The 13,439-nt window shown below is 38.8% G+C and overlaps 1 protein-coding gene across 2 annotated transcripts in view; it reads right to left on the reverse strand.

The window, feature by feature from the left end:
• Nucleotides 1-13,439, reverse strand: part of LOC105924487 (major histocompatibility complex class I-related gene protein) — a 28,902-nt gene extending 15,463 nt beyond the window's left edge. For both annotated transcript variants that reach the window (XM_036145822.1, XM_036145823.1), the window contains exons 1-3: nucleotides 13,327-13,439; nucleotides 5,959-6,219; nucleotides 3,037-3,315 (exon numbers count right to left, since the gene is read on the reverse strand). In XM_036145822.1, coding sequence (XP_036001715.1) covers nucleotides 3,037-3,315; nucleotides 5,959-6,219; nucleotides 13,327-13,378 — 592 coding nt within the window. In that variant the 5' untranslated portion in view covers nucleotides 13,379-13,439. The remainder of the gene's footprint in view (nucleotides 1-3,036; nucleotides 3,316-5,958; nucleotides 6,220-13,326) is intronic.

The following is a 13,439-nucleotide window of genomic DNA, read 5'->3' on the forward strand; positions in this document are numbered from 1 at the left end:
ATGCCATCTCTGGAAATAAACCAGTTTCCTACCTCTCTTTGGGGTTATAAGGGAGTGTGCCTTTCTCGTTAATCCAGCCCTTCATTGGTAGCATGTTTATTTAGAACTACTGGTAGCTGGAATTATTACAGGATTCTAGCTATTGCAGTGGATGTAACGAAACATGCTACAAAGTTGCTCCGCAGTTCAGGGAGCGAGAGAAAGGTGATGCTCGTTTATTTAAATCAGGGGGAGATGAGTTTATTTATTTAAAGTGGTAATGAAGTTGAGCAGCACAACAAACTTGGCCAAACATCACAAGGACCGACACTCTGGCCTTCATGATGATTTCTGACAGGTTAAATTAAAGTTCTCGTTCATAATTTAATCCATTAAACGTATCGCATTGTTAACCGGTGGCCCGCATTACTGTTGTGTGATTAGCTCTGGCTAGCATGCTACTAGGCATGCGTTATATTTGGGTTATTTATTGAGCATTTATTTGTACATTTATTTAACTAGCATCAAAAAGCATCTGTGAAAATCATTCATACTGAATCAAATGATGAAGTTTTTGAGTTTCAGTTTAAGCTTTCTGGCTGTAACATTGAAATCAGGTCTGTAAATCAGGTAAAGGTCAATAATCAAAATGCAGGAAAAGGAAAATACAATGTTCATCTCTTACGGTTCTTCTTGTAAAGGATGAATCCAGTCACACCAATGAGACCAAGGAGACCAAGGAGCACAGCAGCAACAGGGATGATCCACATGTTGTCATTTGCTGTTGAGAAAACAAACCAGGTCAGAATCTCAGGTTTGTGTCTTTTATTCCAGTTTATCTGAACACCGTGACCAGGTTTTAGCTTTGTTCATCGTTTCCTTGTTCTGCTTTCTGTTCTGGACATTTTTTTTATTTTCAATAAACTTCAGGGTTTTTCTTTTCAGTGACTATAGTTAAAAGTTGTTAATTCTATAATAATAACAATGTTCATTGTTTTCCAAGTGTTATAAAACTGTTTATTAAATTAATTCAGTGGACTTTATAAAATAAAGTCTAAGATAAACTAAAACTATAAAATGAACAAGATTTTTCTTGACGCTGGTATTAACTGAAAATAAAAAGAAGCAGAAACAACTGGAGAAGATTATGATAGCTGCACATTACCTAATCTAACCTTTATTTTATACAATAGGTTTAGATAATGATCACAGAAAATGTGCTTCTGATCTCAGCCCTAAAACTGAATTTAAATATAAAAAGATGAAGAACTTTCATACCAGCAGATATTTATTTATAGTTTATTTATAAAGACGATTCAAAGTGCTGTACATGAACAAATAAAAAACAGAGGAAAGCACCTTATATTGGAACAGTAGCAGCAGGTCAGATATAAAAAAGTTGGACTAGAAAGTAAAACATTAACATGTAATGGCTAATGTAAACAAATGTGTTTTTAACCTTGATTTAAAAGAACTCAGGCTTTCAGCACTTTTACAGTTTTCTGGGAGTTTGTTCCAGATCAGTGGAGCATAGGAACTAAATGCTGCTTCTCCATGTCTGGTTCTGGTTCTGGTTCTGGTTCTGCAGAGCAGGCTGGAGCCAGAAGACCTGAGTGGTCTGGAGGGTTGATGCCCTGATAACAAGTCTGTGATGGATTTAAGTGCTAATTCAGGGATTTATAGACTAACAGAAGGATTTTAAAGTCTATTCTCTGAGATCCAGGGAGCCATGGAAGGACTTCAGAACCGGGTCCATGTTCTCTACGTTCTTAGTCTTAGTGAGGACTTCAGAACCGGGTCCATGTTCTCTACGTTCTTAGTCTTAGTGAGGACTTCAGAACCGGGTCCATGTTCTCTACGTTCTTAGTCTTAGTGAGGACTTCAGAACCGGGTCCATGTTCTCTACGTTCTTAGTCTAAGTGAGGACTTCAGAACCGGGTCCATGTTCTCTACGTTCTTAGTCTTAGTGAGGACTTCAGAACCGGGTCCATGTTCTCTACTTTCTTAGTCTTAGTGAGGACTTCAGAACCGGGTCCATGTTCTCTACGTTCTTAGTCTTAGTGAGGACTTCAGAACCGGGTCCATGTTCTCTACGTTCTTAGTCTTAGTGAGGACTTCAGAACCGGGTCCATGTTCTCTACGTTCTTAGTCTTAGTGAGGACTTCAGAACCGGGTCCATGTTCTCTACGTTCTTAGTCTTAGTGGAAGGACTTCAGAACCGGGTCCATGTTCTCTACGTTCTTGGTCTTAGTGAGGACTTCAGAACCGGGTCCATGTTCTCTATGTTCTTAGTCTTAGTGGAAGGACTTCAGAACCGGGTCCATGTTCTCTACATTCTTAGTCTTAGTGGAAGGACTTCAGAACCGGGTCCATGTTCTCTACGTTCTTAGTCTTAGTGAGGACGCGGGCAGCAGCGTTCTGGATCAGCTGCAGCGTTCTGATCCACTTTTTAGGCAGACCTGTGAAAACACCGTTGCACATGTGGCTCTTTAAACAATTACTTACATTCATTGCTCCTGGTTCCTGGTTTCTCCAGTCGATGGATGATATCATCTCTGACTCCAGAGAGCTGAAACACACATTCATACTTGTTCCAGTCTTCAGGTGCAACAGATGACAGATCGATGTCAACGCTCATCTGGAAGGTCCCATCATTGTTAGGGAGGATCTCTCCTTTGACCACACCATCATGAACCTCCTCTCCATCTTTTCTCCAGAACATCTCTGCTCTGTTGGGGTAGAAACCTGTAGCGTGGCAGCTGACTGGAGACGAGGAAGACTTCTGGAGGAAGGACACTGATGGAAGATCTGCAGAGAATAAAGAAGTTCAAATATAAACTGTTTTTTATTCAATTCTAATGACAAATTGCTTGAAATATTTCAGAGCTGAAGACCAGCCTTAGATCCAAAAACAGAACTGAGGCTTTTAGTCAACAATGTGGTGAAGAAATTAGTATTTAGAGGAGTTTTAGAAAATTACCTCTCAGTAATTTTAGCAAAATAAAATATACAATTGATCAGTTAATACAAGGAAAATCAGGATATGTGATTTAATACCTGTTCTCATCAGAGAGCTCCTCCTATAGTCGACATACTTCTTCAGCCATGCAGGACAAATCTGGTTGAAGTAGTACTTGTGGTCCTCCAGATCAGCTCTGTCATTGTTCCATCTGTTTGTAGTAATGAGACCCTGTTGTTTTGCAGCGATCCATCTGTTTTCCTTCATGTCAAATATTATCCAGTCTTCGCCATCATAGCCATATTGGTGATAACCAGTAACGTCTCCAGTCTCATTATTCCACTCACAGCCGTACATCCTTTGGTAAACATGGACACCTAAAGACAGAGAATGCAGAACAACTAAACTTAGATTGTGTATTTTATTCTTTTAACTTTAGTTTTATTAAATAAACACAAAACAGTAGTAATCAAAACAGTGCAGATGTATTAGAGAGAATGAGAAACCAACAGAAGCTAAAGATGAAAAGTTATCAAATGTATTTATTATCATTCATAGAAACATTGATCATGTACAGATTTACTGTCTGCAGTTTATGTCCCCTGATTAAAGGTAGTTTAACTTAAAATGATTCAGATGAACATCGTGGACTTCTGAACATGTTAATCTCGTCATTAATTTAGTTTCACATCATGTGGATCTGCAGACAGCTGGTTGACCAGCCTGATGGGAGACGTTACCGCCCACAGAGAGGTTCTGTTCTCTGAAGGACCGTTCAGGTCCAGGTTCTCACTCTGCAGCTTCAGCTTCTAGTCTCTGTTCTCCAGCAGTAGCTCTGATCTTTCTGCTCGGTCAGCTCCTCTCAGTCAGGAACCTTTCAGCTGATCTTCATCTGTGTTTGCAGCAACAATTAACCTGATGACTCTGTGATAAAATCTGTTCCTGATCAGTTTGACAGGCTGAGCATCTTAAAGCTGCAATAAGGTATTTTATCTATAAACATGTTCAGTCATATTTTACTTCTTTTAGTTGTTATGGCCCATGTTAATTGTGTCTCTGAATTATATTAAGTTTTTTATTTAGAAAATGTCATGGTTGAGTTTCGGTTTGGCTTTGTTTTTCTGTTATTTTCATTTTTTCATCTCTTTTGAGTTAGGTTTAATTTTATTTGTTTTCAGTCATCAGTTATTTTCTGTCAATTTTTCACCTCACCTCCTCAGCAGTCAGTCACACCTGATATCATTTGCTGGTTAATTAGTCAAACCCTGGTTTCACCTGTTAGTTCTCTATTTAAACCTCCCTCTGTCTTCAGTTCAGCACTGGGCCGTCATCATTCCTCACCTCTCCATGCCAGTCCCCGGTTTTGCCTTGGAAGCTTTGTTTTGCTCCTGTTGTTAAGGTTAGTCCTGCCAGTCACTCTAAAGACTGTTCGTTCACTGTTTGTTCCTGGAAAGGCTCTGCTCTGTGCCCTGGTGTCTCTCAAGTTCTGCTAACCTGACTAGCCGCCCTGGTGAAGCTCAGCTCTGTGCCCTGGTGTCTCCAATGAACTGCTAACCTGAGTGCTATGAGGCCTGCTAGCCGAGCAGCACCTAGCAAGCATTGACTCTCTGTCTCTGGGCCGTCAGCTCCTGTCATCACCTTCACTCCGTTTCTGTGCAACCAGCTCCTCTGGCCTCATCAAACCTCCATCCATCAACCTTGCAATAAAGACTCTCAAACTTTTAGTCCCGTGTGTGCGTCCTGAGTTCATCGATAAACAAACCCTGACAGAAAATTTAAATATAGTTTCCATGTACAGAACGTTGCTCTGTGGACGTCAGGACAGACAGATTGCTCACAATGTTCTGTTGACACTAATAAAGTTTTGCTTGAAGGTTTTCCAGCAAACTAAAGTGGAAATTAATCATGAGTGGAAATCCTAAAACTTTACACACACACACACAGATTATCCAATAAGTCATAAAATTATTGACATATAGAACATACTACCTAGCCATACTAAAGAATATAAACAAACAATATTGTTTTGGTTATTTATATTCTTTAGTCAACCACAAAATTTGTAGTTATATTATTATTTAAGAAAAAAATGTTCCCTAATGTATGTACCACCAAATGTTGGACAAGAGTTAATTTCTATATTGTTAAGAATTAATTCTATTTATTCCAACTTCATTTATAAAGTTATCTATTCAAATATTCTGATTCATCATGTTATCCTTCATCCCAGCTGCTGCTAGACTTTATAATCTCTCATTTACATTGTTTCATGTGTTATTGTCTATTTCCACACTTTGTAGGATATCAGGGAGTTTGTATATTCATGCAAACTACATAGTTTTCTACACTGTTCTGTAGATTTTCTGCCAACTTTCTTTATTTTTCTAGAACATTTCATATTTATGTGAACATGCCGTATTATCTACTAAAAATTCCACAGTATTTTTCTCTTTCTGTTAAGTCATTCTCCTCTGCTGTACAGCTTAACTTTAAATGTATTTTTGTTCATAGTAATTTATCTTGGGTGTGCATCTGGGGCAACAATGATACAGAAGCATTCTTTATTTCCCACTGTCACACACAATGTTCTCTATTACGGGACAATAAAAGTATTTTTTATTCTATATCATCCTATTCCAATCAATGTTATAACTACAACATTTAGCACAGATTTCAAAACTGAAAAATAAATAAAACATGAAACAATGGGAACTTCTATAACTGATTCCAGCTTGTCCCATCATTATACTTAAATATAGATATATGTTTAATTGTGATTCATATGTTTCTCTCTCGTCAAAGGATGCTGCTAGCATTGAACAAAGACTATCATTAAAAGCTTAGAATTAAGTTTGTTACTAACTTATAAATTATCTGATAAACTTGTCAGTTTATGAGTTCTGTCTACATTATTTTATTTTCACACAAAACTGTCTCTCCATTTGTCTTGTTGATGTGTTTCTGTGTCATAGTTGTTATAAACAACAAAAAAATCAATAAATAGTGAGAGTCAGACAAACCGTCAGTTTGGTTGAAGCGCTGCTTTGCTATTTCAATGTTGACTTTGTAGGCGTACTGGGACCGTAAATTTGTAATGCTCTCTTCGATCCAGTAGTGCTGATCAAAGATCTTCTTCATCCAGTCCTGTGTGGGCTCCGTTTTCCGGGTGATGCTGTCATATTTAACTATCTGAACATCATTAACCAAATAAACAACCACAAACTCAGGGAAGTTTTGGATTTCAGTCGATGCCGTGTAGAAATACTTCAGGGAGTGGGTCACTGGAAAAAGATAAGATTGAGATTTGAGTTAATAACAGCAAAAATTATTTAATTTGCATTTTCTGCGTAAACGTAAAATGAACCACCACAGCAAATTATTATTATTGTTAAAAATCATCTAGAGTTTTATCCTTTTTAAGATTTCTATGGATTGCATTTATTTGTATTCATACTATTGTATGAATTTAATATTTTGTATGTTTGGTTTACTTTAGTAATCAACTTTTTATATTATTTCACTCACTGTTTGACATGTTTAACCAATTTATTTTAACAACTCAATCAATTCAGAACCTTTTTTCTTATTTCTTCACAACTTTTCTTTTCAAAGCTTTCAGTTTCATTAAATGTTCTCCTTTTCTAAGAAACTTGTTGCCCACATTCCAGGGTTTTCCCTATTATATTATAATTGTGGCATTTACTCTATAAATGACAATTAAGATGCACTTTGGCCAGATGATGCAGGTGAAGAAGCAGAGAACCGAAAGGTTTCAGAGTCTGACTCCGAATCAGAGTTTCAGTCTGTTGATAAGTCAGAGGACTTTATTAAAAGTTTAGCTGGTTGGACTTCAACAGTCTGATGCGTCTTTAGTTGTCCTCCACCTCATCTTTGGTTTGCTAACAGTGTACCGTCCACAACGGGCAAAAGATGCTTAAAACAAAGCCTGAAAATGAGATTGAAAACGTGGTGGTTGGTCTTATAGAGGGATTATGAAAGCTCTACAAAATAATTTATTCAAATTTAGTGAAAATGGTGCACTTGTATTTAGCTTTAAATTATAGATCAATCAAAAGATTCCGTTGAAAGTTAAGTGGCGTACGCAGGAAGGATTTGGTACATCAGGGAAACCAAACATCTATATAAACCCTTCTTTGGCAAAGAAGTTTTAAGATAAGGAGACAAATCAAGGATTAACAACGCCGTCGTGTTTACAAGGTGGACAGCATTTGGAGAACAGCGTTAGGAAAGATATTCAGCCTGACACAGAGTTACATTTTTAGAGAGAAAGAAAGAGACGCTCAGATTGGCCACACCTCCACAACCTGAAACGTCTCTGAAGCAAAGGATTAAACTGATGATCTACCTGTGTGTGTTCTCACACAGGTAGAGAGAGAGAGAGAGAGAGAGAGAGAGAGAGAGAGAGAGAGAGAGAGAGAGAGAGAGAGAGAGAGAGAGAGAGAGAGAGAGAGAGAGAGAGAGAGAGAGAGAGAGAGAGAGAGAGAGAGAGAGAGAGAGAGAGAGCGAACTGCAGACCAGAGTAACAATAACAGAGCGCTCCATAAATATGTTATTAATCAGAGAAAAAAACTTTTACAGCGGCTACATTCAGCAGGTAAACACGCCCAGGGCAACACACCTCAGCTCTCCTCGTCAGCCCCACCGTGGTTTGTCCCTGTCTGAATATGCGCTAAAACCGCATCTGTAAAATGAACTGCGCCTGTCTGACTCTCAATGAAACGTATTGCAGCTCTGTGCGTGAAGAGTCAATAAATCGCGGAGGCTGCAGCGAGGGGGGGTTGGGCGAGTCATGCGCGTCCGTGCTGGTGGAGGTTCAGAGCACTGAGCTATATAATACACTGGAGTGCTAATCACCGTCTGTTTGAACGAGTCGCTTTGAAGCCACCAGCCGCCATATTGGTACTCCCTATTTCCCCTCAGTAACTAGGGAATATGTGCGCTACAGCATCGAATAACGAGGATTTTATCATGTTCAGGGGGGGCTTAAGACTTTTAAAATGTCAAATGCCATATACTTTTATGTTATGTTCTAAAAATATCAAGTACTGAGAAAGTCATGTGCTGAAATATTTTGCATTTTATTCATTTAAATAATATGTTTAACATTTATAAATATATAAATAACAATGTACAAAAACATATATTTACATATGTGTATACATATATATACATATATACATATACACATACTTATATATACATATATATATATATTTAATATGAATAACATGTAAAATATTTCAGCACCTAATTTCCTAGTAGTTAATAGTGTTAGTACATCCACTGACTGTAGAATTACCTGTGAAATATTTTCACTCAGCCAGAAAACTGCTTGTTGTTTCAACCAAATCCTATGGGATTCTGTGAGAGTAGGGAGTAGCAAGATGGCGGCCAGTGACTTCAGTTTTTCGGCAAAATCAGCACTCCAGTGTATTATATAGCTCAGTGGTTCAGAGTCACCCCAACAGCAGCGCTGGTTGGAGGCGCTGGGTGATCGAAAGAGACTGGTCGCTCAATTTAAGCTTGTAAAAACTTTTGGCCCGAATTCAATTGTCCCTCTACTGACGTACACGACGTGAAGCGGGGAAATAGTTGGAGAGACATTTGTCATTGGTTTGCAATTCACTCGTCTGTTGCCTCCGATTCCCTGGTTTCAGCCAACTGAGCATATTTGCGAGAATGAATGAAGTAGAGGGCACAAGCTGCTTCTTCTACGCATTGAAGCACAATGCGTAGAAGAAGATAAATTCATATTACAATGAAGTGTAGAACAACACTTTTTAAAATAAACAGATTTTCATGTCAATACATTTTATTTATTTATTAAATTTGCTGTTTTGATTTTTGTTTCCACAAAGGAAATGATTATTTACACGTCTTTATGGTGTGGGGGAAAAAACACTGTCAAACCGCCATTACAGATTTCAGCTCGCGCACCCCCTAGTGGCAGCTCACCACACTTTGGGAATCCCTGCTCTAGGGGGAGCAGGACCCATGGAGGGTTTCAACAACTCAGACAAGCATCTCTGAAGAACATCCTGCAACGGACCTGGAGCTTGAGGTCAGGAACACCCAGAAACTTGGGAAACCAGGAACCTCTGAGTGTCAATCATCTCAGGAACAGACACTGGGGGACTGACCAACTTAGATCCCCTCTTTGAGGAACTCTGGAGCAAAGACTGGAGGAACAGGTCGGGACGAAGATCCTGAATAACTTCAGCATTCACCTCAATGAACGCCTCAGGTGAGTAACAAATATTGCTGTTGGTAAATTGAGTCTGAGTGTTCTTCATGGTCAGGGCTTTGAACCGATTTTTTCCCCCAATCGGTTCGTTCCGAACAGAAACGGAATTATAACGTTTCCGGTTATGAGTTCCACCAATAAATTGACGTTCCCGAACCGGTTAGAACAAAAAAATACTGTTCCCGGGAACGGTTAATTTCGTTCCTGTCAGCTGTTTAATGCTATAGAATAGCTAGTTATCTGTGCATTAGGCAAACAGAGGTGTTGGCGACATTTAGCCAAATGTTCACTAGTCCATCATTAACGTGGATTTGACAAATATAGCTATTGTTGCGGCGAATGCCCCTTTATGTCAGCCGTTTGACAGGACGCGCTGCCCTGCTGCTGCTACAGAGAAGTGACAGACACCGGGACCATTCTGAGTGTTGCGGTGAACGCCCCCCTTCACGTCAGCTGTTTGAGCGTGAGCGCGCAGCTTACCAGGTGAAATCAATCACAACAAGATGAGACACTTCCTGGCTTGAGCAGAAGGTCTGCAGTGAAAAATATAAAGTTTGCCATCCTACTCGGGCAGGAAAAAAGAGCTGTGCGAGGTTTGTGTCAAGGAAGCAAAGAAATGAACAGACAGCCGCAGCTCGTGTTTGATCCTTTTGTTGTGAATGCAAGGTATGCGCTGCTGCTGATGAGGCTTTGAGATTGATATTGATATTGTGTTTGGAACGAGCGTTTTACTTAACGATGGATCGTAATTTACCTCTTATTTAAGATGTGTAGCTCTACTGGACACCGCTCTCTCTCCATTCAGTCAGCGAATGTGTGATGTGACGTCACACAGGAAGTGAACCTCAGCCGTCACGTAACTTGCGCAGGAAAAGTTTTTTTTTTTTACATAATTGGGCATCGAAAACTTTGAGGAACGAAATAAAACCGGTATTAACCGGTTAGCATTATTTTTAAATAAGTGTTCCAGTTCCAGAACATAAAAAAATAATAACGTTTCCGGTTTCGTTTCTGTTCCCTGTAAAATACAAAAAGTTCCCGGTTTTTGTTTTTGTTCCTTGAACCGGTTCAAAGCCCTGGGGTCCGTTCTTCGTACGTTGCTTAAAACATCCAAGATCAAATGAGACATCCAAGATGATTTCATCCGGCTAATCATGATCCGGCTAATTGAGTTCTTAGAACACACCTGTTGTTTACGATTAGTATCACTGGATTGAGTTATCTGAGACAACTGCGCGTTCATGCGTTTGTTTAAAAGGGGAAATGTATCGATAGTAGAAACAATGATCAGCAGCGCTGCTATTGGCTGTTCAGCATGGCCAAAGAACGCCCACAGTTTTTTTCCAGCAGAACACGAGCTTTTAATGGAAGGTTATGCCGAATTTGAGTCATTAATTAAAACACCTAAAAATCTGTTAAAGCCAGGAGAGAGGGCTGGCAAAAAGCAGCAGACAAATTAATGCGTAAATACTGTCTATGGTAGATGTTTCTATCACTTTCTACAGTATTAATTTTTGCATTTTAATAATCTCATATTTACTTTGTTCTTTTATGTCAGAGCCTCCACGGGACCCACTAGAACATGGGGACAAGTAAAAGTGAAATACAAGAATATTCTACAAAATGGTAGCCTTTAATTATTATACTGTATTTTAAAAAGGCACTTGTTATGTCAAGAGATCCAAATTTCAGTGTCATTCCTTAGATACGGGAAGTAAAGGACACGTGCAAACTGGGAATTTTAACAAAAAAAAAAAAAACAATCTTTATCCATAAAAAATTAAAATCTTCCTTTTCCAAGTCATCCACAGATTACACGGTAAAACTGTATTGCTCCGTGTCTAGATAATCCATCCATAGTTTTTTCTAATACAATATACGGCTCGACAGGAAGCAAGCCTTTCAAAGTAAACTAAACTTCACAATAAAATGGCCCGAACAAATCTTCTTACTGAATAGGATAAAACTAAAAAGCAAACCACCATACAAATAACTTAAAATTTTAGATTTATGGCTCCAACACCACTTTTTCCTCTTTAAAAGCCACTGTTAAATGATGTGTTTGTCTGTTTATAACAGCCACCAAGAAAAATATCTACACTGTCGCGCTGCTCTAAAGGATCCTGTCTATTGCGCAATACGCGATTAATTCGAAAAACTCTGAAATTATTCTTGCACTTTCCGCAACAGGTTGCAGTCATAAAAATGGACATAGCTACGGCAGACTTCCCATCTCCTCCGCTTATACAGCCGTGATCTAATCTTGTTTACATGAAATAAGCCTGCTCTGGAGCAGGCTCAAGCTGGCGCACTTGTTGCTATGACAACAAGTGCAGGAAGTCTTTCGAAGAACCAAACGATCCAAGATCATGCCAAATCGTCAACAATGAAATCCTGCTAACTGAGTTAGCGACGTACGAAGAACGGACCCCTGTTCATGGTAGCAATCCGTGAACATAAACACTGTGTCAGCGTCGGGTTCTTGCTGGCCAGATAGTACAGTAACAGGTGGCGCTGGTGAACCCGATATTCAGCCGGACAGTTACGATTTTAAAAGGTTTATTGTGAGGATGAGCAACGGCAGCTGAGGCAGGCAAGCAGAACCAGACTAGACAGATGAATAATGGCAGACGGAGCGGGTAGGCAGGGATGAGCAGGAGACCAGGAGATGCAGGTAGTGACAGACCAGAACAGGTGATGTGGACCGGGGAACTATAAGAAGGTTCAGAGCAAGCAGCTGGAACTCATGGAGAAACAGGCAGAACTGCAGCATCCAGACACAGGCAACGTTTAACAAGAAGAGTACAACTGGCTGAGCACACATGATCCGGTATATGCAAGGCACATCACAAGAGAAGAGAAGTCTTGGCAGGGATGAGTCGTCTGAAGCAGGTATATGTTGACAGGTGAACAGAGTTAACTAATTAGTGCAGCAGGTGGATCTGATTAAGGAGTTGGCTGGAAGAAGACGGAGCTGATTGGATAGTGGCTGAAAGATGAAGGCTGATCCAAGAAAAGTCTAAAATAAACAAACAAAAACCCAAATCATGACAGAACCTCCAACTTAGTGTCTTCAAATTGTATAATAGTGAATAACACACACCTCTCCATCTCTCAGAGTCTACCTGCTTGAATGCAATATTGTTTTCATATAATTGCACCCCTGAGTTATCATGATCCCACAGAATTTATACAGAAAACCAAAATCTCCACTTTCTATCAACATTGGCTGTAACTGCACTCTCACTTTTATTGTGTCCCATATGCATCCATACAGGCGTGTAATTGTCAATTCAAACAACTCATTTAATATTTTAAACTTATGTAATTGGTGAGGAAAGAATATTAAAACATGTACAAATTCTGGTATTTTAATGATAACTAAAATACAAGAATTTCATTAAAATTGACAAATTTTAAAAAAAATATATGAATTTTATACATATTTCATACATGTAAAATTGACAATAATAATTTCAAAGTAAAAAAAACACTTTTCTACACAATGTTGTTCACAGTTTTGCACTAGTCCGTCATTCACACCCTGTCTGCTTTCCACTAAACTCACAGGAGAATACCAAACCCTGAAGAAGTCAGAACTCATAACTAAACCTAAAGATCTCTTTGATAAAATGTATATATCTGCTTATATGCGCAACGATAGAAAAAGGTTATTTCAGGGGAAGTAAATTTCACACTGCACCCGCTCCGGACCAGACATTTTGTTAACTGTGTCATATGGCCAAAGTAAGCAAGACGTTTATTGAAAAAAAGTTTTACGTTAATAAAGTTTTATTTGACTTATTTTTCGGAAGAAGTTCTTTTACTCCGTGTTCAAATGTTTCTCCCTTTTCCACTTACTTACAGTAAGTAACAGAAAGAGGAAGACAGTGGAGATAGTCTTACAGTGGAAATTAACTTTGTACTAAAATGCTGAACGTTATACGATTTCCTAAATTTTACTCATTTAAAAATCGACTCCTTCAATGTTAAAGATTGGTTTAAAAAACTTATTTGGTACAGGCGAACTTGCTTATTATGACGCATAACCAAGTGCACATTTCCTGTAGGCTAAAATCATGTGTTACATGTAAAGAAAACAAGGATAAAAATATTAACTTACTTCCAGCAATACTCTTTATTCGCATGAGAAGCAAAAAGATCAATTTTAACATCTTGAAGCTTACTTCATCACAGCGATAATCCAGACTGCTCTTCGAACATTTTTTTCTCTCC

Source organism: Fundulus heteroclitus, chromosome 13, assembly GCF_011125445.2.
Source record: "Fundulus heteroclitus isolate FHET01 chromosome 13, MU-UCD_Fhet_4.1, whole genome shotgun sequence".
In the NCBI taxonomy this organism is placed as follows: domain Eukaryota; kingdom Metazoa; phylum Chordata; class Actinopteri; order Cyprinodontiformes; family Fundulidae; genus Fundulus; species Fundulus heteroclitus.